The sequence below is a fragment of the Hyperolius riggenbachi genome, chromosome 5, assembly GCF_040937935.1.
Source record: "Hyperolius riggenbachi isolate aHypRig1 chromosome 5, aHypRig1.pri, whole genome shotgun sequence".
Taxonomy (NCBI): domain Eukaryota; kingdom Metazoa; phylum Chordata; class Amphibia; order Anura; family Hyperoliidae; genus Hyperolius; species Hyperolius riggenbachi.
Window position 1 is genome coordinate 280,817,884 of NC_090650.1, and position 25,976 is coordinate 280,843,859.

At 43.3% G+C, this 25,976-nt stretch overlaps 1 protein-coding gene across 1 annotated transcript in view; it reads left to right on the plus strand.

Moving 5' to 3' along the window:
• ALDH5A1 (aldehyde dehydrogenase 5 family member A1) overlaps window positions 1-12,833 on the plus strand; it is a 32,437-nt gene extending 19,604 nt beyond the window's left edge. Inside the window, exons 8-10 of the mRNA XM_068234655.1 lie at window positions 151-320; window positions 6,480-6,538; window positions 10,354-12,833. Of these exons, the coding sequence (XP_068090756.1) occupies window positions 151-320; window positions 6,480-6,538; window positions 10,354-10,559 (435 nt within the window). The 3' untranslated portion in view covers window positions 10,560-12,833. The remainder of the gene's footprint in view (window positions 1-150; window positions 321-6,479; window positions 6,539-10,353) is intronic.
• Window positions 12,834-25,976: the final 13,143 nt, after the last annotated feature.

The following is a 25,976-nucleotide window of genomic DNA, read 5'->3' on the forward strand; positions in this document are numbered from 1 at the left end:
ACTTACAGGAGCACCTTTTAGGACATAGAACCTTCATCCAAGATTATAAATAATTTTTGCCTTCTGTCTCCTCTAGTAAGGCTAGAAAAAATGTTTTTGTGTTCCTTTCAGGTTGTCCTGTGGTTAAGCTTGCTGTACGCTTGCCTCTAGGTGGAACACCATGTGCAGGATGCAGTGTCTCAGGGTGCGAACATTGAAGTTGGAGGAAAAAGGTCTGGTGTTGGAAAGAACTTTTTTGAGCCCACCCTGCTCAGTAATGTTACCGCAAAGATGGTTTGCGCCAGAGAAGAAACATTTGGACCCTTGGCACCTGTCATTAAGTAAGAATGAATATGATAGTTTGACTTTTTTTTTTTATAGCTGAATTCTAGGTAAATAATATATGGACAAAACATTCAAACATGTAATGGTTTAAGAAATTAGTAAAGGCTTAGTACAGGATGTCCCTGGTAAACAAACGAGACCGGGAATGTAGGTTCATTCTTAACCTAAATCTGTCCATAAGTCTAAACATTGTGCCTTCAGTGTCCCCTCCCCCCCCCCCCCCCCCCCCCCGTGCTACATCTGCGCCCACAATGTCCCCCCTCGCTGCAGAACTCGCTATATTGCAAAGTGTACTACAGCAAAATGTCAAGGTCTTTTTGAAAGATAACTTTTTTGACTTGTTCCCGCACAATCAAATTACACATTTTTCGGGCCATTTAGATCGGCCGGTGGTTTGTAAGTCGGGGACTAATGGTATATAATTTTAGTATACGTTTCCTATTTCTGTCTTTATATCAGCTTAATAAAATAAATTTCATACTATGTGACAAAGACCTGCAGTGTCAGCCAGTTGGACTCTGTGGCATTGTATGCCAACGTTCATATAGGCCTTCAAAACTCGCATCTTCAAACTCTTGTACCAATCTTGCTTTCTGTCCTAACCCTTTATTGCTGAATAATAACCACAGTTGTATTTCCTCACTCATTGTATCCTATGTTCAGGTTATGTTTTCTGTTTGCCTTGCATGTCTTATTGGCAGCCCTATTTACCATTAAGTGCTGTGAAGTATGTTGGCAGCTTGACTTCTGAGGACAGCAGAATGATTATCTTATTAAGAATCTGCTAACCCACTCTGTCCAACATACTCTTCTGTTTCTCCAAAAACAAGACCTACTCCAAAAATAAGGCCTAGCATGATTGTTTGATGATTTTTTTTTTTATGGTTGAAATCGAACCCGTACTAATAGCCCTAGTTACAGTTCATAAAAAAGTCAGTTTAAACAGTGTCAGTTACGGTAGACATTTGAATAAATGTTGTTTATTTTATTTATTTAAAAAAATAAGTTGATTATAAAAAAAAATATACTGGCAAGAGGTCAGATAAACCCTTCACCAGAATAGAATGCAAGAGGACTGATAAACCCTTCACCAGAATAGAATGCAAGAGGACAGATAACCCCTTCACCAAGGGAAGCAGATCACAAAAAGTAGAGACCCAAAACAATAAGGGTTGGTAAGTGCCGAGTCCTCCGTAAATGTAGATTGTTGTGCATGAAAGAAGGAGGTTTTGGAGGGGTGTCTTATTTTTCAATGAACAATCTACCGGTATTAAACAAAACAAAAAACGAAACCACAACAAAACACATTTATTCATTGTTGTGCATGGAAGAAGGAGGTTTTGGAGAGTTATGATGTTCCAGAATGTGATGCCATGACTATATTTGAATATAGTCATGTCATCACATTCTGGAACATCATAACTCTCCAAAGCCTCCTTCTTCCATGCACAACAATGAATAAATGTGTTTTGTTTTGGTTTCGTTTTTTGTTTTGTTTAATACCGGTAGATTGTTCATTGAAAAATAAGACACCCCTTGAAAATATGCCTCAACGCATCTTTTAGGGCAAAAATGAATATCAATCCCTCTTATTTTCTTGGAAACACTGTGGTAAAGCAGAGGCTTCTCTTATCCCTAGGCATTAAGCAAGTCAGTGTGGATTTGACCCTGAATTGTGCAGCATTTGTGGCTGTTACTTTATTTGAATGGTTAGTTGTAATGCTCAAAGTAATGTCAATAATTCTAGTTTTATGCAAGATTATGCACACTTTAAAGCAAACTTCTACAGCTTGAAGATGGACCCCATATTGGCTTCATTCAATGTGCAGAGCTGTGGTATCTGTCCAAAAATCCTCCAACTCCTCAGTTTGCAATTGCACTGACTCCAACTCCTCGACTCCTCTAATTTGCACATTACAATCTTGTTGATAGAAAATATATAATATAAAAGACATTTCATCACTACCAAAGCTTAGGAGTTTTAAAGCTACAGTACAGACCAAAAGTTAGGACACACCTCATTCAAAGAGTTTTCTTTATTTTCATGACTATGAACATTGTAGATTCACACTGAAGCCATCCAAACTATGAATTAACACACGTGGAAGTATAGTACATAACCAAAAAGTGTGAAACAACTGAAAATATGTCATATTCTAGGTTCTTCAAAGCATCCACCTTTCGCTTTGATTACTGCTTTGCACACTCTTGGCATTCTCTTGATGAGCTTCAAGAGGTAGTCACCTGAAATTGTTTTCACTTCACAGGTGTGCCCTGTCAGGTTTAATAAGTGGGATTTCTTGCCTTTATAAATGGGGTTGGGGCCATCAATTGTGTTGTGGAGAAGTCAGGTGGATACACAGCTGATAGTCCTACTGAATAGACTGTTAGCTGCTTTTTTTCTTGCCATAATAAAAATTCTAAGTAAAGAAAAACAAGTGGCCATCATTACTTTAAGAAATGAAGGTCAGTCCGAAAAAATGGGAAAACTTTGAAAGTGTCCCCAAGTGCAGTCTCAAAAACCATCAACTGCTACAAAGAAACTGGTTCACATGCGGACCGCCCCAGGAAAGGAAGATCAAGAGTCACCTCTGCTGCGGAGGATAAGTTCATCCGAGTCACCAGCCTCAGAAATCGCAGGTTAACAGCAGCTCAGATTATAGACCAGGTCAATGCCACACAGAGTTCTAGCAGCAGACACATCTCTAGAACAACTGTTAAGAGGAGACTGTGTGAATCAGGCCTTCATGGTAGAATATCTGCTAGGAAACCACTGCTAAGGAAAGGCAACAAGCAGAAGAGACTTGTTTGGGCTAAAGAACACAAGGAATGGACATTAGACTAGTGGAAATCTGTGCTTTGGTCTGATGAGTCCAAATTTGAGATTTTTGGTTCCAACCACCGTGTCTTTGTGCGACGCATAAAAGGTGAATGGATGGTCTCTACATGCCTGGTTCCCACCGTGAAGTATGGAGGAGGAGGTGTGATGGTGTGGGGGTGCTTTGCTGGTGACACTGTTGGGGATTTATTCAGGGCTGTGGAGTCGGAGTCAGGGCAACTTTGGGCACCCCGAGTCGGAGTCGTTGATTTCATAAAGTGAGTTGGGAGTCTGATGATTTTTGTACAAAATCCACAGCCCTGTTAAGTATATTAGACTAAGGAGGAGGAGTCAGGGCAATTTTGGCCACCCGGAGTTAGAGTCTGAGTCATGGTTTCATAAACCGAGGAGTTGGAAAATTTTTGTACCGACTCCACAGCCCTGGATTTATTCAAAATTGAAGGCATACTGAACCAGCATGGCTACCACAGCATCTTGCAGCGGCATGCTATTCCATCCGGTTTGCGTTTAGTTGGACCATCATTTATTTTTCAACAGGACAATGACCCCAAACACACCTCCAGGCTGTGTAACGGCTATTTGACCAGGAAGGAGAGTGATGGGGTGCTGCGCCAGATGACCTGGCCTCCACAGTCACCAGACCTGAACCCAATCGAGATGGTTTGGGGTGAGCTGGACCGCAGAGTGAAGGCAAAAGGGCCAACAAGTGCTAAGCATCTCTGGGAACTCCTTCAATACTGTTGGAAGACCATTTCAGGTGACTACCTCTTGAAGCTCATCAAGAGAACGCCAAGAGTGTGCAAAGCAGTAATCAAAGCAAAAGGTGGCTACTTTGAAGAACCTAGAATATGACATTTTCAGTTGTTTCACACTTTTTGGTTATGTACTATACTTCCACATGTCTGTGCAGTATGTACTGTGGCGCCCCACTTAATCGTGTAGGATAGGGTTGCAGCTGTGCCAGGATAAAATCCTTATATCCAAAAGATCAATGTATTAGCAATGAGTCACAGCGCAGGTATATCCTTCTTCTGGTATGTAACTTTCCACTCCACCACCTGTGTGCACTCAAAGTGCAAACAAAGCAGACAGGGATTCTTTTAATGGAAAAATATCTGTTCTTTTATTTCTGGATAAAAAAGGGGCAATACAGGTGATTTGAGGTAACACACTTACTTCCAGAGGGTCCTAATCCACTTGGGACCCTCCCCTGGCATGCAACGCTTCCCACCCAATGTGGTACTCAGAACCTCAGAAATCGACCCTTGTTCAGTGCTGTCCGCTCTTGTCCCGACTAGTTTCGGCGATTGCCGTCATCAGGGCATACACCTGATGACTTATTTGGGGCCTGAGGGCCAGGTTTGGCTGCTCTTGTTTTTAATTGTTTTTATTCTTTAGCTGGTTGAATAAAGATTTTGCATTGACCTTGGTATCCTGTATTTTATTTGCTCCAAGTTGTCTAGATTATTTAGCTTTTTATAAAGGGGGACCTGCAGTTTTTTTTTGCCTATGTGTCAATCTAATTTTTTGAGGTCAGTGACCTCTTCCCCTGTTTTTTTGAAACTTATTATGGTAATTATAGTAACTTTTTGTTACATAGATATGTCTGCTCGTTTGCTTTAGTGTTAAACAAATCTACAATGTTCATAGTTATGAAAATAAAAAAAAACTCTTTTAATGAGGTGTGTCCAAACTTTTGGTCTGTACTGTATATTAAGAGGGCATCTTCTTTTTGGAACAAAAAGCTCCTGGCCAGGAAGCTGACGCTCTACCCTCTCAGCCATCCCAGCCTGCCATTGCCAATATGAATGCCCCAGCATGTTGTCTGTATAAGATTCAGCGGAACCCCATATCTGCTGGGTTCCAGCGTGTAGGTGACTTATTGCAGCAGCACAAATAACTTGTTTTTTGATTGGTTTATTTCATTTTTGTGTGCTCAGCACTTCTATTATTGTAGCTATGTTATTTATGATGACTATTATCTGAGAAATAGAACATTTTATCATATTTTCTCTTTTAACTACAGTTTAGATTTATTTAGAGTCGGCGCATTTTTTTCCCAGGCTGGACTCCCAAGTACCCAAAAATTGCTCTGACCCCTCAACTCAACATCCCTGCATATAATGTGTGTGGGTTTCCTTCAGATAATTTTTATTCCTCCCACATTGCAAAAACATACTGATAAGTTACCTGGTTCCTCATTAAATTGGCCTTAGCCTAAGCAGAGACCTTAGACCAGGGGTCTCAAACTCAATTTACCCGGGGGCCGCAGGAGGCAAAGTCAGGATGAGGCTGGGCCGCATAAGGGAGTTCACGTGTCCCCGCCGCAAAACGAGGGCTGCAGAGCCCCCAAATCGCCCCGGGGGCAATCCGCCGGTATTTCCTGGAAGGGGCAGAGCTTTCAGCTTCAGCTCTGCCCCTCCTGACGTCACCTCTGCCCGCCCACTCTAAACATAAAAAAAAAAATTGGGAAAATAGGAAAAAATGCCCGGAATCTTCATACAGCCATATTACGGCTGTATAGCGATCCCTGGCCAAAGCGCTGCGGCTGCGTATGGACCCCCTGGAAACTCTGTCAGGAAATGTATTGCTCTTTCTTTTGATACATGTAAAATTACACTACCGTTAGGCTTGCTACTAAAAGTGACATTTACCGCATTTAAAAGTATACTATTTTCCTTCGAAACTTTAAAATCGATTTTCTCAAGAACTATAAGGTCTTTTTGAAAAATTGTTTTTTCCTCTTATTCCTAATGATCTCCTTAACATATCCTGCAAATTTAGGGTTTCTAGCATTTAAGGTGGATTTGCTATTAACCATTAAAGTCGGCGGGTTTTTAAATGTGTATTTTTTTCCTTTGCAACTTTAAAATCGATTTTCTCAAAAACTATAAGGCCGATTTGAAAATTTTTTTTTTCCTCTTGTAGCCACTGGGGGCCCCTACAAGCTCTGGGGCCCTGGGGCCACAAAATATTGTATCGCGGGCCGCAAATGGCCCGCGGGCCGCGAGTTTGAGACCCCTGCCTTAGACTATGACCATGGATGGGGACATTACACTGTGAGGTATTAAACATGAATTGTGCAGTAGAATATATACTGTAGATCTAGGAAGTGTTTCTGATGCTGAAATCAGGATAATTAATATAAAAGTGAGTATCCTGAATAATTTACTGCATTCTACTATTTGCGACTATGGTGCCTCCCTACATTTTTCTTGTTAACATTTTAGTTGTAGAATTAACTTGTATACATTTCTTTCAAATATACTGTATTTTAATTTACCACATGTTCCTGTGTTGTTTTTCCACATGTTAGGTTTGATACTGAAGAGGAAGCCCTTGCCATAGCAAACTCAGTCAATGTTGGCTTAGCAGGTATGTTATTATGTGTGGTAACAATTCATGCACCATGTCCCTACAGTAGCCTGTTTCACTGAACATTTGCTGCTGTTGTGGTCACATTTGTGTATCCGGATAGGCTGACTTTAGGGCAAGACTATTGGCTAGAGAACTCAGCAGGCAAAAAAAAAAAAAAAAACTGTTTTAGCTGGAATTTTCAAATTAAAATCTAAACATTCAGAGATTAGAAAGTTAAAGGGACCCCTGAGCAGTCCCCTAAAATAAAAAATGTCACCTGAGGCTTTCTCCAGCCCACCGTAGGCCGCGAGGTCCCCCGGCGTCATCCTGGCTCCTGTCTGTGTCCCTCCGGTGGCTACCGTTACTGGCGACACCCGGGCCGGCTCTTCCTGGTTTCTGACGCTCCTCGTCATCACGGCGGCCGGGGTGACAGTCCGGTTTTCTAAATCTAAGGTAAGTGAAATTTTTTATTTTAGGGGACTGCTCAGGACTGCTTTAAGCTAGGATTATAAATCTTATTAAGCTTTATTCAGCCGAACTTGCCTATCCTGTATGTATGTATGTATATATGTACATATAAACTATTGACCTGTCCTCTGGGGAGAAAAGGAAAATACAGTGACTGACAGTTGAGATAAGCTTCAGAAGATAGAGCTCTCTGCGACTTTGAAAGCCATGGAGCTCAATTGCTCATTTGCATAAATAACTGGAGTTTCTTAACTCTTCCTGTACTGGAAACAATATTAGACTTATGTCTGCTTCTAATGTTTTATTCCTTAGCTGTACTACACATACAAAGCATTATATCATAATTTTTTTTTTTTTTTTTGCTTCAGTGTCTCTTTAAATAGCAAATGTCTTCCGTTGGTGAAGTTTGCCCTTCACCGCTCAGGTCTCACAGATGACCAGAACTCCTTCTGAGACCACCAGAGCACTCAGACCCGTTTGACTCTTTGCCGCTAAGAAAGGCAACACAGTTTCTGCTTTGTAAAAAAGTTGAGCGTATATTTCAGTCCTTATTTCTTTATAAAACATTTAGAACGCTCCTTGACTAGAAAAAAAACTTTTCAAATAAATCAGTAGACTGAAAAGTAGTGGGTTTCAGGTTTTCAGCAGCAATTTGAACGTCTCTGAAAACTGATTAGCTGTTCAGGAGATCAAGCCACTTCCTGTTTACAGAAGTTTGGATCTTTTGTGAAAGGAGAGAACTTTTTATCTTTGTCCAGTGAGCAATGTACCAGCTACATCCCACTTTAGATTTCATGTTATCACAACCGTTTGAAAGTAAAGTATACATAAAGCCCTTTTAACTTGCTGCAGACCGACTAAAGCGGATCGGCGGCAGCAGAGAGGATCAGTTGTTCCATCATCTTGCGAGGAGCGAGATTAGACGAGAGCTTGTGCGAGCTCCCATCTGTAAACAAAGCGGGCCAAGAGCAATCAGCCTGTCAGCCCACGATCGAAGCAGGCAGGCTGTGGCTTACGTTTCTAACAAAAAAATTTATATCGCACTGCGATCTGTCACTTAACTGTCCCTCGGATGGGCTCACAATCTAATCCATATTATAGGCATATGCCTGTGTATGTATGGTGTGGTGTATGTATCATAGTCTAGGACCAAATTAAAGGGGAAGGGGGAGGAGAATAAAAACAATTTTTTTTTTAAATTGGTACTTTTTTTATTTATTAAAAAAAAAATCTAAAAATCGCAGCAGCAATCAAGTACCTCCAAAAGAAAGCTCTATTTATGAGAAGAAAAGGAGGTAAAATTCATTTGAGTGCTAAGTTGTATGACGAGCAATAACCCGCTAAAGTTGTGAAGTGCCGAACTGTAAAAAAATAGCCTGGTCACTAGGGGGTAGAAACCTCTGGTCCTCATGTGGTTAAACATCTTTTAATATTTAAATAACTACTGGGAGAGTGGGGGAGGTAAATTAGTTTAAAGAGGAGCTGTTAGGTATAAGGTCTCAGAGAAAAAAAACACATATATCAGTAGCTAAAGATTGGCTGTACTTACATTACATATGCATTTCACTGTCCATGTTTAGATTTCACAGAATTTTTATATAGTATTTGCAGAGAATGATGCTCCTGACAGCTCATGGCAGGTTCCATGTTTGTCTGTCTCCTATGAAGCCAATTGTGATGTCATGTCCTCCCTGCTTCCTGATGATTCGACTCACAAAAAAAGATCCTAATGGTTCATGATCGGACAACACTACTGTGCAGTGAATATTAATTAGCCATGTGGCTAGGAACAATAGCGGACTCATGCAGTATACTCTAAGAACTTGTGCCCTGTGATTTTTCAGTGCTGTGAGTTTAGGCTGCTGTAACATGAGCCTGTAACTTCTCACAGCCTTAGGGCGTGATAGGAACATGAAGGGGAGGACCCAAGGTAGTGCACTGTGGAGAAGCAGCCCCAGAATGCTTTGCAGTATGTTATGCGGCCTGTCGTCCTCCTTATGAGCTTGGGAATAACAGCCTTGCTGTTTAGCACACATCAAAAGTAAGAGAGATTTTTAACTTCAGTATTGCCTTTTTGGCTTCCTCCTAAACAGTTTAACACAGGAGAATAGAGGTTTAAATTAGCTTTTGCAGCCTGACAGTTACTCTTTACAAAAAAAAACTAGCCTTAGCGGGCCTAAAAGTCTACCCGAGGCAAAAAAAAAAAATGTGAAGATACTTATGCAAGAAAGCAGAGGCTCCTCACATCCTCCTAGCAGACTCCCTCAACATATCCTAGAGCTCGTCAGATATGTTATGTGGCTGTGCTGCTCTTCATGTACGAGCACAGCTGCACTGCGCCTGCACAAGCATTGCTGTGCCCATGCAGAAAGCCGGAGTCAATCATCCTTGCGCAGCTCGGTGCTACTGCACAGGTGCGGTCATACTCGCCCAGGTGCAGCATGTTCACACTCGGTCATGAAGGTGAGCCCTGCTGTGATGTACAGGATGGGCACTGGTCTCCAGAAGGATGTGGGAAGCCTCTGCCAGAGGTGGGTGAGACAGTCTCTCATTTCAGCATCGTGACCATTGCGGCCCACAGGAACGGCGGTTTTTGAAGTTACCTGATCCGCTCAGGTAGCTTACTTTTTTTTTTTCTTTATCTTATGAGCCCACCTTGGTCTCTCTTAAAGTACTTTTATTTTTATTTATTTTATATATTTATTTTTTTATTTATCCTTTTGCCTCGGGTTTTCTTAAAGGATACCCCAACTGAAATGTGACATAATGAGATAGACATGTGTATGTACAGTGCCTAGCACACAAATAACTATGCTGTGTTCCTTTTTTTCCTTCTCTGCCTGAAAGAGTTAAATATCAGGTATGTAAGTGGCTGACTCAGTCCTGACTCAGACAGGAAGTGACTACAGTGTGACCCTCACTGATAAGAAATTCCCCTTTTTTACCTCTTTCTTGCTCTCAGAAGCCATTTTCTGCTAGGAAAGTGTTTTATAGTTGGAATTTCTTATCAGGGAGGGTCACACTGTAGTCACTTCCTGTCTGAGTCAAGACTGAGTCAGCCACTTGCATACCTTATATTTAACTCTTTCAGGCAGATCAACAGGGATATGTGAGGGAGCAGGCTGGTGTTGTGCTTTATACTGGTTGAACTCGATGGACGTATGTCTTTTTTCAACCAAAATAACTATGTAACTATGTAACACAACATAGGTATCTGTGTGCTAGGCACTGTACATACCCGCGTCTATCTCATTATGTCACATTTCAGTTGGGGTATCCTTTAAAGCACAAATATTACTTTTGGGTTTTATAATGTAGTAAGTGCTGCACATACAGTAATATATGCTTTTGTTATTTGGCTTCAGGTTATTTTTACTCCCAGGACCCGGCACAGATCTGGAGAGTGGCTGAACGCTTGGAAGTGGGCATGGTTGGTGTTAATGAGGGATTACTTTCCTCAGTGGAGTGTCCATTTGGTGGAGTCAAGCAGTCTGGCCTTGGCAGAGAAGGATCCAAGTATGGCATTGACGAGTATTTAGAAGTGAAATATGTCTGCTATGGAGGACTGTAATGTATGAACATTCCACTAATTTGCCAAGTCCTACAAGTCAATGTGCCATATGGACAAAGCTTTGCCAGAGTGATTTCCTGAGACCTAAATGTGGATGTCTGCCTTGGGTTTCTGAACAGTGATTGTCCACTTTTTTTTCCCCCTCAATGGATCACCTAAATGTCACAAATCGGTAACTTACAATTATTTTTGTAACATACTTACAAAATAGTTTCTGAAATGAATTTAGCTGTCATTGTTTTAGCTTGAGAATTCCTTGTTTGACAGTCTTCCTTAGTACTGTTCAGTACTACAGCAGAGAAATAACCAAAAGCATTTGACGTAGTTCCTTCTTGTTTTGTTGGTCTGGCATAGGAATAGAGTGGATTTCTATAAATCATTCATATAACTTGCAAACTACAAAAACAATCTGGCAGGGGTGAAAACCTTGGGGTGCTGCCAGGAGTAACTAATCATTTACTTGTATGCAAAAAAAAAAAAAAAAAAAAAAAAAAAAAAGACCTCAAAATTAATATTTTACCATTCAAATGTGGCTACCATGTGTATTCTAAAAAGTACCATCTTATCCCCAATCTCACTGTTTTTTTTTTTGTTTTGTTTTTATACATACTATGTATGAACACTAAGTATCTGAACCTTAAAAGAAATCTGAAGCAAGAGGTATATGGAGGCTGCCATATATATTTTCTTTTAAGCAATCCCAGTTGCCTGGCAGTCCTGCTGATCTCTTTGGCTACAGTAGTGTTTGAATCACCCATCTGAAACAAGCATGCAGCTACTCTACAGATACCATCTGATCTGCATGCTTGTTCAGGGTCTATGGCTAAATTTTATTAGAGGCATGGGATCGGCAGGACAGCCAGGCAACTAGTATTGTTTAAAAGGAAATTTAATATGGCAGCCTCCATATACCTGTCACTTTAGATTCCCTTTAATAAACTAGGTGACTTTAGACTGTGAACTTTTTATAGAAGGGGTGGCAAAATGCAATGTATGATTTTAAATACATTGTATATGTGATTCAAAGATGCTGCAATATTACTTGCTATAGTAACACGATCTTACCAGCCTCACAGTAAACGGAAATTTTCTGCTTTTGTTAAAAAAAATGCAATTAATGTACATTGGTGCTGGATAGGTCTTTTTGCAATCAACCACTTGATGACCGCAGTGTTAACCCTCCCTAACGACCAGGCTCTTTTTTGTTAGGCTGTTCTGGCTTTTCAGCCTCCTGCACAGCCCAGCTATGGAGCCCAGCGATCGGACTCGCCTCCTTTTTCTTTGTCCCTTATGGGACATGCCACCGGAGGTGTCCGATCGCTGTGGCCTTTTTTTTTCCCCCTTCTAAGCCTCTGTGAGGCTGTTTCTCTTTTTCTCCCTCCCTCCTCTTCCTTCCTTCCCTCCATGATCTTTATGAAACAGGACGGCGATCCGTCCTGTTCCGCCTCTCATAGGCATCAGCCTATGAGAGGACGGTGATCCCGGCTGTACGGATGTAAACAAAGGGGATTTCTTTCCCCTTTCATTTACAAACACCTGCTAGCCGCGATCGGCGGCTAGCAGGCTAATCGTGGAACTCCGTTGCGTGAAGTGGCAGGGAACGCGGCCGTTCCCTGTGAAACTGCAGCCCCAGGACTTGACACCAATTGGCGTTAGGTAGTCCTGGGGCTGCCGTCGCGGCCACGCTCATTGGTGTTAGGTGGTTCCTAGGTAGTTAATGTTGTTACATTTCTAATTTGCTGTTATTCATTCGTAAAACTGATAAATTACACCGTTGCCATTTGACTGTCCAGAAACCCTCTCCTTTCTGTGGCTGTACTTAGCTTTACAGGGCAAGAGACGTAAGGTGCCCATTAATGGCACAATCCTGCACCTGATCGTTTCCTGAATGCTGCGGTAATTTTTGCCATTAAAGGGACTCCGAGCACCTCTCATGGGCATGCTTTTAAGACTCCAACCATTACTGCAAAGTATTTAAAGACGCATACCTTTCTGTAGCCTGTGCTCCCCTCTTTCATTTGATGCCTGAATCGCTGTTTTACACCAAATAGTTTTCATTCAATTTCAATTTAAAAATCGTGGCTGCCATCTTGGCTATGTTATAACTTCCGGGTCACCCCTGTCTGCTCTGTTAGAGAAGTGCATCACTAAATGGAGCAGGAAGAGGAAGTGACACGCATGGCCATTGCAAGAGGCTCCTCTAGAGGGGTCATAGCACGACTTTGTTGGAAGTCGTCTGTCTTAAAGGACTTACGAGGCATGATTTTTAAAAAATAAACAAAAAAAGTTAGATACCTGTGTGTTTTTGTAAGGCACGGAGGACGCCGTCCGCGCCCTCCGTGCCGTTCCGCCGGGTCCCCGCTGCTGAATATCCCCCCGACCGCACGGCCCGGGTCGGGCTCTCCAGCCTTCACCAAGATGGCCGCCGGAGCTGGCCGCGGCTGCGCAGTCCGCATAGCCGCGAGTGCGGCTGCGCAGCTCTAAGGCCAACCCCCCGATCCACGTAACAGTAGCGTGGATCAGGGAGTTGGCCTTAGAGCTGCGCAGCCGCACTCGTGGCTATGCGGACTGCGCAGCCGCGGCCAGCTCCGGCGGCCATCTTGGTAAAGGCTGGAGAGCCCGACCCGGGTCGGGGGTCGTTCGGGGGGATATTCAGCAGCGGGGACCCGGCGGAACGGCACGGAGGGCGCGGACGGCGTCCTCCGTGCCTTACAAAAACACACAGGTATCTAACTTTTTTTTGTTTATTTTTTAAAAATCAGGCCTCGTAAGTCCTTTAAAGGGATGCCCATGAGAGGTGCTCGGAGTACCTTTTTAATCCTTGCAATACGTAGAGGTGAACTGAATGCAATGAGTTATTTTTTTAAAGTGAACCTCCGGACTAAAAATCGACTCAGCAGCACTGAAAAGGCCTGGTGTTTCTTTAACAGTTTCACAGTATCAGAACTTTGTTTCTCTTATCCAAGCCTCATTTTTAGCTGCACAGAAGAAAACTGCCCGGGCTTTTTTCCCCTGATGCTGTGCAAAGCATGATGGGATTTCTGATGTTGTTGCTCTCGTTCTGCTGTTTTGGTGCAATTTTTTTTTTTTTACATTTTGAATTTGCCATTTGAAGCCTAGCGTGTGCAGCTGGGAGGGGTAATCAGGAAACAGGACAGTTGGAACTGTGTCTCCTGCTCCTTGTCACCTCCTTTCAACCAAAAAGATGGCTGCCCCCATGACAAAGATGGCAGCCCCATGAATCACAAACATTTGCCTGTTCTTTTAAAACAGGGTGGGTAAAAAATTATATTACCTATCTATTCTAATTAACATAACTAATGTAACTTAATGACAGTATGTTTGTTTAGGCTGAAGTTCCCCTTTAACTGTGAATTTTCCCTTTAAGTGATGCATATATAATAAGTCAGTAAGATTAGCCATAGAACACAGAGAATAGCTGATCCTCTCAGGGTAATAGGCCCTCTGGAATCCACATAAATGGGTATGCTTATTGGCCTCAGCATTCCAAAGGGGAGGAGGCCCATCAGCAGATCCCACCCACTGATCAGTGAGTGGAAAAGCTTATCCAATGAATTCTCTTACAGCCGTCCAGTTACTTTCATGCTTAGTAGCAGCTCCTGGGGTCTGTATTGCTTCCGTAGGCATAAGATTGTACTGCTTCACATCACTGTTATGCTTAGGTATAGAATGTACCTTTAACAATCACATAACACAATACAAAAATACACTTCTCTTTTGGGGTCCAGACAAATGCTTGCTTCAGTACATCACAGAATGCACACAAATACAGTCCATACTAGGTCATACATGTCAAACTCTGGCCTGTGGGTAAAATCTGGCCCTTGGACTCAGGTGGTTTCTCTACTTTGCATTATGTTTGGCCCACTCAAGACCACCAGCAAAGCTATATTGGAGGGTAAGCCCTAGATCGCCAGGGGAGTCAAATAGGGAGAGGGACAGCACTAGATACCAGGGAACAGTATAGGAGAGGAAAAGGGGCCACTAGACACCAGGGAACTGTATAGGGGAGGGAGGACCACTAAGTATCAGAGAATTGTATAGATGAGGGAGGGAGGACCACTAAACATCAGGGAACGGTATTAAGGAATGGAGGGGGGTATTAGACACCAGGGAACTTTATAAGGGAGAAAAGTGGGCACTAGAAATTGAGATCGGCCCGTGACTTGGTCCCAGAGCTCAATTTCGGCCCACTTTGTATTTGAGTTCGACACCCCGTACTAGGTTAAAAATACTATTGGGTATAGTCATTTAGCAAAGTTAGGCTGCATGGTTACTGCACTAGTAGCTGATATTTCTCCTTTGCCTGCATATGTCTATATTTGTATTTTTCTTTTTAAAACTTTTTGGAAACATTTGATAGAAGCTGAATTTTGGTTTCTTGGAAGAGCATTCATTTACAACATTATTTGTTTTTCCTGTATGTTCTTCTTTGTTTATTAGCTTGAACTCAACCCACACTTAAGCAATTGGAAATATACCAGTTTAGATGTTTCCTAGGCAAAGCCCTGTTTGCTGTATGGATCTGTGGTTCAGCCATGCCTTTGTACGCATAAATCCATTGAGTTTACCTTTGATCTTTTTATAGAGTCCTTTTACAGTTTGATAACTTGACTTTGCTTATTGACTCTGCATGCTCTGGTAATATGTAACGCCATGTAACTCCATTTCATCTTCCAGTGACAGCAGAGACTGCACTAGATTCCCAGTGGCCTGCCAAGTAAGTCTAGTTGATACAGAAGTTAGAGGGGTAGCTAAGTGAGGGTAAAGCCAGGTCCATGTGAGATGTGTGTCAAAGAAGTACAGTCAGTCTACTCTCAAGATAGATTAATAAATATACTTGTACTTGGTATTAGTTTTCCAGTGATACTGATAAAGATGTGGGTAAGATAGATCATTGAAGAACTTGATCAAAGAGAATTACACACAAATTTTGTCTAGGGCCTATTTAGGGGGAAGCAGATTACGGTAATTTAGCTGTATGTTTTTGGGAGAATAGGGAGAATATACAAACTGTACAGATAGTGACCTGGCTGGGAATGAAACCAGGGACCCAGCGCTGCAGGGCGAGAGCACTATCCACTACGGCAGGGCTTTTCAACCTGTGGTACGTGTACCACCAGTGGTACTTTTCTGTTGGCCAGGTGGTACACTCCGGGTTTGCCTGCCTCTTGTCCTGATCCCGTCCAGCCTCCACAAAGTTCAGCTCCCCCACTCGCTCCTTGATGTGCTACCCTGTGGTATACTTCAGACCTCAGATCAGCGGGGAGGAGACAGCCAGACGAATGGTGCACAGTGACTGTGGGTATACTTCAAATACAGAAAGTGACATCACTCCAGCAATGCCTCCTGCTATTCCCCTCCCATATGTTCCCCCTTTTCTTAAAGTGTACCTGTAAGAAAAAAAGTGCCCTGGGGGTACTTACCTAGGGAGGGGGAAGCCTCTGGATTCTAAAGAAGCTCCTTGTCGGCGTGAACGCATGCGCAGTAGCGGCTCTTCGCTCAGGTTCTGGCGCAAGCAGCAGAGCCTGATCAGGTCCGATCTACTGTGCAGGCACACTGGTGGTACTTAACATTTTTAATGCGATAAAAGTGGTACAATTAGTGAAAAGGTTGAAAAGCCCTGCACTACGCCACCATGCTGCCCACACCACACTACAGTTCTACATTACATTCACGAGTTAAATATAGGTATTGAATTCAAACCCACGTTGGGAATCTTACCATTAGTTATAATGCATAACAAACCGAAGTGGGTATCAAAAATCCGACCCTCGGTATAGTTAAATCATAGTATATCTACTTCAAATCTATATTTTTTGTACAAACTAGGAAATAAGAAATGATGTATAAGATGTTCTAATTTATATAATGTTTTTGTGTAGATGTAGTTTGAGAAAATGTTAACAGTGATTTTTATGTAGTTAGGTCCATAATTATTTGGACTTTGCCCAAATAATTATGGACCTAACTAATTTTTCAACTATGAATGTGAGCTGAAATTTTAATGTTGTATTTGAAATATTCTCTGTATGTCTATTGTGATTGTAAGTAAATAGTTTGGCGCTAATATAAATATTGTGTTATTTACTTATTTCATGAACATGGTAACCCATTGTATGGTCTTGGCCCTTATAGCAACTTGAACATAGCTCTTGGTGTTCATACATTGTTTATGGATTTTAATTACAGATAGTAGATAATGATAGGCCATGAGACAGGCAGCATTCACCACACTAACATATCAGGAAAAAAAATTGCATCAGTTACTTTCAAGGTAATTTAGCTTTCACCTCTGCATTCAGCTGAAAACTCTACATCTTCAGAAACCGCTTCACTCTGCTGCCTTGTCTGTACACACACAATCCAAATATCACCTCCTCATTAAAGGGAAGGTCCAAGGTGTTTAAAAATCAAAAATCTACTTAAGGCTACTTACACACCAGGACGTTGCGTTTAGGGGACGTTATAGGGCACATAACGTGCCCCTAACGCAACGCCTGGTGCTCTCTGATGTGGACGTCAGTGAGCCGCGTTGTGCAGCTCACTCTGGCGTCTGTGATGCCGTGATGCGTACTCTTGGACGCATGCAGCATCACGTGGTCCCACCCGGCCAATCGCCACACACAGAGCGGCCGCTCCAGGAAGTAAACACTGCACGTCACACCGTGCAGTGAATATTAATTAGCCATGTGCCTGGCCGCTCTCCACTCCTCCCCAACACTACTGAGCACGTGCGCACAGTCTAACGCGGCTTAGCTGCGCATAACGCACAGCATGCAGCACTCTCAACGGATGTGCTGCGTTACAATGTAACGCAACGTGGGCACTGTGAACAGCCCATTGATATTTCATTACTGTGCGGTGGGGCTGCGTTACAGGCTGCACTAACGTGCGCCTGTAACGTCTCACTGTGAAAACAGCCTACCTGGGGCTTCCTCTATCCCCTTGCAGTCGTCCCGTGCTCTTGCTGCAGCTCCGCTTCCCTTCCGTGGCCCGGGGTCCCCTCCAGTGCATGATATCTACTGCGCTCCAGTGTGCAGCTCATGCGGAGTCGCACTGACATCCGGACTGTACTGTGCAGGCACAGTACAGTCCAGATGACGTCAGTGCGACTCCGTGAGCCACACGCTGGAGTGCAGTAAGATGCCAACCTGGCAAGGTTGGCATCTGCACCAGAGGGAGCCACCGGAGCTGCGGTGAGGGCACAGGAGGGCTACCAGGGACTGGAGGAAGCCCCAGGTAAGTAGATTTTTGATTTTCAAACACCTTGGACCTTCACTTTGAGGACCCTATTCCACGGGGATCAAGGCCAGATCACATTTCTCTCTATTTCCACTGCAGCAATTCTGCTGCCATCCAACTGTTGTACAATTTGAGTTGTGTTTTTAGGAGAAAAAAAATAGGTGGGAAAATATTGTGTATTGCTGGATCACAAAGACAGTGCCTACATAGGCGATTTCTATGCGATTTTTCCTGCAGAGTTCAAGCGCACAAGAAATGCAGCAGGTATGATGATTGTGTACAGAAAAAAAATTGCATCACAAATGGATCGCAGTAATGAAAACATTCACAGTGGTTTCCAGGAGTTTTAAAGTACCTTGCGCTCTGCAAGTTATCAGAATAGTTTTCCAAAATTCTACAAGTGGAAAAGGGCCTTTCCTGTTTACTCTCATCAACTGAACACATTCACTTCTCTCTCATCTTTCAATCCCATCCCACTACCCACTTGATCCTATTACTTCCTTTCCTCTTGTATCATGCTTACCATCTCTTCACGCTTTCCCTTGTCACAGGTATTTTCCTTCTACATTCAAGGAACACCAATTATGAAAGACAAATGCCTGGATTATTTTGCTTTACCAATCTGTCTCTCTTCAATCTTTTCTCCTCCAAATGATTTGAGTGAAACCTTTATTTGGCCTTGGTGCACCATTACGCAACTAATTCCCTGTTTAACCACTTCCCGACCGCCCACTACACAGGGGCGGCGGGGAAGTGGAGCCCTGCAGGACGGCCTCACCCACAGAGGCGGCGGTCCATTTAAGGGCATGGGCGGAGCGATCGCGTCATCCGTGACGCGATCCTCCGCCGGCGCCTGTCACCGATCGCTCGCCGCAACATCCCGCCGGCTATACGGAAGCGCCGGCGGGATGTTAACCCCGCGATCGCCGCATACAAAGTGTATAATACACTTTGTAATGTTTACAAAGTGTATTATACAGGCTGCCTCCTGCCCTGGTGGTCCCAGTGTCCGAGGGACCACCAGGGCAGGCTGCAGCCACCCTAGTCTGCACCCAAGCACACTGATTTCTCCCCCCCCTGCCCCAGATCGCCCACAGCACCCATCAGACCCCCCCCCCCCTGCCCACCCCCCAGACCCCTGTTTGCACCCAATCACCCCCCTAATCACCCATCAATCACTCCCTGTCACTATCTGTCAACGCTATTTTTTTTTTATCCCCCCCCCTGCTCCCTGCCCCCTCCTGATCACCCCCCACCCCTCAGATTCTCCCCAGACCACCCCCCCCCTGTTTACTGTATGCATCTATCCCCCTGATCACCTGTCAATCACCTGTCAATCACCTGTCAATCACCCGTCAATCACCCATCAATCACCCGTCAATCACCCCCTGTCACTGCCACCCATCAATCAGCCCCTAACCTGCCCCTTGCGGGCAATCTGATCACCCCCCCACACCAATAGATCGCCCACAGATCCGACATCAGATCACCTCCCAAATCCATTGTTTACATCTATTCTCTCCTCTAAACACCCACTAATTACCCATCAATCACCCATCAATCACCCCCTATCACCACTTGTCACTTTTACCTATCAGATCAGACCCTAATCTGCCCCTTGCGGGCACCCAATCACCCGCCCACACGCTCAGATTGCCCTCTGACCCCCCCTTATCAATTCACCAGTGCATTAATTACATCTGTTCTTCCCTGTAATAACCCACTGATCACCTGTCAATCACCTGCCAATCACCTATCACCCATCAATCACCCCCTGTCACTGCCACCCATCAATCAGCCCCTAACCTGCCCCTTGCGGGCAATCTGATCACCCACCCACACCATTAGATCGCCCGCAAACCCGCCGTCAGATTACCTCCCAAATGTATCGTTTACATCTGTTATCTTCTCTAAACACCCACTAATTACCCATCAATCACCCCCTATCACCACCTGTCACTGTTACCTATCAGATCAGACCCTAATCTGCCCCTTGCGGGCACCCAATCACCCGCCCACACGCTCAGATTGCCCTCAGACCCCCCCCCCCTTATCAATTCGCCAGTGCATTAATTACATCTGTCCTTCCCTGTAATAACCCACTGATCACCTGTCAATCACCTGCCAATCACCTATCACCCATCAATCACCCCCTGTCACTGCCACCCAACAATCAGCCCCTAACCTGCCCCTTGCGGGCAATCTGATCACCCACCCACACCAATAGATCGCCCGCAGATCCGACATCAGATCACCACCCAAGCGCAGTGTTTCCATCTATTCTCTCCTCTAAACACCCACTAATTACCCATCAATCACCCATCAATCACTCTCTATCACCACCTGTCACTGTTACCTATCAGATCAGACCCTAATCTGCCCCTTGCGGGCACCCAATCGACCGCCTACACGCTCAGATTGCCCTCAGACCCCCCCTTATCAATTCGCCAGTGCAATATTTACATCTGTTCTCCCCTGTAATAACCCACTGATTACCTGTCAATCACCTATCAATCACCCATCAATCACCCCCTGTCACTGCCACCCATCAATCACCCCCTGTCACTGCCACCCATCAATCACCCGCTGTCACTGCCACCCATCAATCAGCCCCTAACCTGCCCCTTGCGGGCAAACTGATCACCCACCCACACCAATAGATCGCCCGCAGATCCGACATCAGATCACCACCCAAGCGCAGTGTTTCCATCTATTCTCTACCCTAAACACCCACTAATTACCCATCAATCACCCCCTGTCACTGCTACCTATCAGATTAGACCCCTATCTGCCCGTAGGGCACTCAATCACCCGCCCACACCCTCAGAATGCCCTCAGACCCCAGCCCTGATCACCTCGCCAGTGCATTGCTTGCATCCATTCCCCCCTCTAATCACACCTTGAGACACCCATCAATCACCTCCTGTCACCCCCTAGCACACCTACCCATCAGATCAGGCCCCAATTTGCCCCGTGTGGGCTCCTGATCACTCGGCCAAACCCTCAGACCCCCTTCCGATCACCTCCCCAGTGCATGGATTGCATCTATTTTCCCCTCTAACCACCCCCTGAGACACCCATCAATCACCTCCTGTCACCCCCCTAGCACTCCTATCCATCAGATCAGGCCCAATACAACCTGTCATCTAAAAGGCCACCCTGCTTATGACCGGTTCCACAAAATTCGCCCCCTCATAGACCACCTGTCATCAAAATTTGCAGATGCTTATACCCCTGAACAGTCATTTTGAGACATTTGGTTTCCAGACTACTCACGGTTTTGGGCCTGTAAAATGCCAGGGCGGTATAGGAACCCCACAAGTGACCCCATTTTAGAAAAAAAAGACACCCCAAGGTATTATGTTAGGTGTATGACGAGTTCATAGAAGATTTAATTTTTTGTCAAAAGTTAGCGGAAATTAATTTTTATTGGTTTTTTTTCACAAAGTGTCATTTTTCACTAACTTGTGACAAAAAATAAAATCTTCTATGAACTCGCCATACACCTAACGGAATACCTTGGGGTGTCTTCTTTCTAAAATGGGGTCACTTGTGGGGTTCCTATACTGCCCTGGCATTTTAGGGGCCCTAAACCGCGAGGAGTAGTCTAGAAAACAAATGCTTCAAAATGACCTGTGAATAGGACGTTGGGCCCCTTAGCGCACCTAGGCTGCAAAAAAGTGTCACACATGTGGTACCGCCGTACTCAGGAAAAGTAGTATAATGTGTTTTGGGGTGTATTTTTACACATACCCATGCTGGGTGGGAGAAATTTCTATGTAAATGGACAATTGTGTGTAAAAAAATCAAACAATTGTCATTTACAGAGATATTTCTCCCACTTAGCATGGGTATGTGTAAAAATACACCCCAAAACGCATTATACTACTTCTCCTGAGTACAGCGGTACCACATGTGTGGCACTTTTTTACACCCTAAGTACGCTAAGGGGCCCAAAGTCCAATGAGTACCTTTAGGATTTCACAGGTCATTTTGCGACATTTGGTTTCAAGACTACTCCTCACGGTTTAGGGCCCCTAAAATGCCAGGGCAGTATAGGAACCCCACAAATGACCCCATTCTAGAAAGAAGACACCCAAAGGTATTCCGTACGGAGTATGGTGAGTTCATAGAAGATTTTATTTTTTGTCACAAGTTAGCGGAAAATGACACTTTGTGAAAAAAAACTATTAAAATCAATTTCCGCTAACTTGTGACAAAAAAATAAAAACTTCTATGAACTCACCATACTCCTAACGGAATACCTTGGGGTGTCTTCTTTCTAAAATGGGGTCATTAGTGGGGTTCCTATACTGCCCTGGCATTTTAGGGGCCCTAAACCGTGAGGAGTAGTCTTGAAACAAAAATGACCTGTGAAATCCTAAAGGTACTCATTGGACTTTGGGCCCCTTAGTGCAGTTAGGGTGCAAAAAAGTGCCACACATGTGGTATCGCCGTACTCGGGAGAAGTAGTACAATGTGTTTTGGGGTGTATTTTTACACATACCCATGCTGGGTGGGAGAAATACCTCTGTAAATGACAATCTTTTGATTTTTTTACACACAATTGTCCATTTACAGAGGTATTTCTCCCACCCAGCATGGGTATGTGTAAAAATACACCCCAAAACACATTGTACTACTTCTCCCGAGTATGGCGATACCACATGTGTGGCACTTTTTTGCACCCTAACTGCGCTAAAGGGCCCAAAGTCCAATGAGTACCTTTAGGATTTCACAGGTCATTTTGAGAAATTTCGTTTCAAGACTACTCCTCACGGTTTAGGGCCCCTAAAATGCCAGGGCAGTATAGGAACCCCACAAATGACCCCATTTTAGAAAGAAGACACCCCAAGGTATTCCGTTAGGAGTATGGTGGGTTCATAGAAGATTTTATTTTTTGTCAAAAGTTAGCGGAAATTGATTTTAATTGTGTTTTTTCACAAAGTGTCATTTTCCGCTAACTTGTGACAAAAAATAAAATCTTCTATGAACTCGCCATACTACTAACGGAATACCTTGGGGTGTCTTCTTTCTAAAATGGGGTCATTTGTGGGGTTCCTATACTGCCCTGGCATTTTAGGGGCCCTAAACCGTGAGGAGTAGTCTTGAAACGAAATTTCTCAAAATGACCTGTGAAATCCTAAAGGTACTCATTGGACTTTGGGCCCTTTAGCGCAGTTAGGGTGCAAAAAAGTGCCACACATGTGGTATCGCCGTACTCAGGAGAAGTAGTATAATGTGTTTTGTGGTGTATTTTTACACATACCCATGCTGAGTGGGAGAAATATCTCTGTAAATGGACAATTGTGTGTAAAAAAAATTAACAAATTGTCATTTACAGAGATATTTCTCCCACCCAGCATGGGTATGTGTAAAAATACACCCCAAAACACATTATACTACTTCTCCTGAGTACGGCAATACCACATGTGTGGCACTTTTTTGCAGCCTAACTGCGCTAACGGGTCCAAAGTCCAATGAGCACCTTTAGGCTTTACAGGGGTGCTTACAATTTAGCACCCCCCAAAATGTCAGGACAGTAAACACACCCCACAAATGATCCCATTTTGGAAAGTAGACCCTTCAAGGTATTCAGAGAGGGGCATGGTGAGTCCGTGGCAGATTTCATTTTTTTTTGTCGCAAGTTAGAAGAAATGGAAACTTTTTTTTTTTCCTCACAAAGTGTCATTTTCCGCTTACTTGTGACAAAAAATAATATCTTCTATGAACTCACTATGCCTCTCAGTGAATACTTTGGGATGTCTTCTTTCCAAAATGGGGTCATTTGGGGGGTATTTATACTATCCTGGAATTCTAGCCCCTCATGAAACATGACAGGGGGTCAGAAAAGTCAGAGATGCTTGAAAATGGGAAAATTCACTTTTGGCACCATAGTTTGTAAACGCTATAACTTTTACCCAAACCAATAAATATACACTGAATGGGTTTTTTTTTATCAAAAACATGTTTGTCCACATTTTTCGCGCTGCATGTATACAGAAATTTTACTTTATTTGAAAAATGTCAGCACAGAAAGTTAAAAAAATCATTTTTTTGCCAAAATTCATGTCTTTTTTGATGAATATAATAAAAAGTAAAAATCGCAGGAGCAATCAAATAGCATCAAAAGAAAGCTTTATTAGTGACAAGAAAAGGAGCCAAAATTCATTTAGGTGGTAGGTTGTATGAGCGAGCAATAAACCGTGAAAGCTGCAGTGGTCTGAATGGAAAAAAGTGGCCGGTCCTTAAGGGGTAGAAAGCCCTAGGTCCTCAAGTGGTTAATCACCAAAAATAATCAGATTGCATACTTCATGTTAATATTTTTCAAATGTATACAGCTTAAATTTGGACCAGTAAAATGCAGTAGTTGATTCTTTTGATTGGTCAACATTTTAATTTGCATTAAAGGGGACCTGAGATAAAACGAATTAATTTACACTTAGCTGGGGCTTCCTCCAGCCCCCTTCAGGCTTTGTGCTCCCTCCTCATCTCCTGGGGCTACTCAGATTCCCCTGCTAACCGCATTGGTAACTTGCTTCAATCACGCTTTGCGCTGCAGGTGCGTGCCCCCTTCACGCTTCCTTGGCAGGAAGCAATGCGCAGTTGCAGAACGTTCTCTTAATAGAGTCATATGCCTGCTGAAAATCTACAAAAATTTTAAAAATATCAATATCATATTCCCATTCTTTATTATTTTTTTTAATTTCGTTCAGCTCTGGTTTACTTTAAGGGAGTTTAGCATTCCCAATAAACTGATCAAATTAATAAAAATCACAATGAAGGAGACACAAGCATACGTACGGGTAGAAAATCAACTGACTAACTATTACAAAATCATGCAAGGTCTAAAGCAAGGAGAGGGGTTGGCCCTGGCACTGTTTAATAGAATAAGTCATCAGAAAAATGTCAATAAAACCCACAAATATTCTAATAAATATATCTGTACAGATAATAGCTTATGCAGATGATATCAACATAGTGGTCAGAACAATAGCAACGGTAAGAGAAACCTATATCAAACTAAATAATCAGGCCAAGGACGTAGTCCTGACAATAAACACTGATAAGACAAAATTTCTAAGAAAGAGAGGAACATCACAGAACATAATAGGTGACGATACTCTAGAATCTGTAAAACAGTTTAGATATCTGGTAGTCAACCTAGATAACGATGGATGCGAAACAGTAAAAATCCATGGAAGAATAACTCAAACCAACAGAGCATACTTCGCCCTATCACACATCTTCCACACGTGGGATAATGAAAGGATCAGCAAAATCCGGGTATACAAGACCATAATCAGGCCTATACTTACCTATAGGTGTGAAACATGGATACTGACTCAAAACCTTTGCAAGCAGAATAGATGACTTTGAAAGAATCTTTACAAGGAGCATGGATGGAAGAAGACCAACTGGAAGACCCAGAAAGAGATGGGCAAATGAAGTTGACAAAGGTGCCAAATAACTGCTAAAGATACGCAACTAGAAACAGACAGCGCTAGACAGAGATGGATGGGGCAGAAAACTAAAGGAGGCCAAGGCTCAAATTGGGCTGTAGCCCCATTGGAGGAGGAAGTATAACTTCATTCATTAGTTTTATCTCAGGTACACTTTAAAGGATACCCGAACTGACGTGACATGATGAGATAGACGTGTATGTACAGTGCCTTGCACACAAATAACTGCTGTGTTCCTTTTTTTTCTTTCTCTGCCTGAAAGAGTTAAATATCAGGTATGTAAGTGGCTGACTCAGTCCTGACTCAGACAGGAAGTGACTGCAGTGTGACCCTTACTGATAAGAAATTCCAACTGTAAAACACGTTCCTAGCAGAAAATGGCTTCTGAGAGCAAGAAAGAGGTAAAAAAAAGGGGAATTTCTTATCCGTGACGGTCACACTGTAGTCTCTTCCTGTCTGAGTCAGGACTGAGTCAGCCACTTACATACCTGATATTTAACTGATTTAGGCAGAGAAAGAAAAAAAAAGGAACACAGCAGTTATTTGTGTGCTAGGCACTGTACATACACGTCTATCTCATGATGTCATGTCAGTTCGGGTATCCTTTAACTCAGAAATCTTTGACCATCAAAATTAATCACCTTTAGGGCCCTTTTCCACCAGCGCTGGCTGAATCGCAAAAACGCAA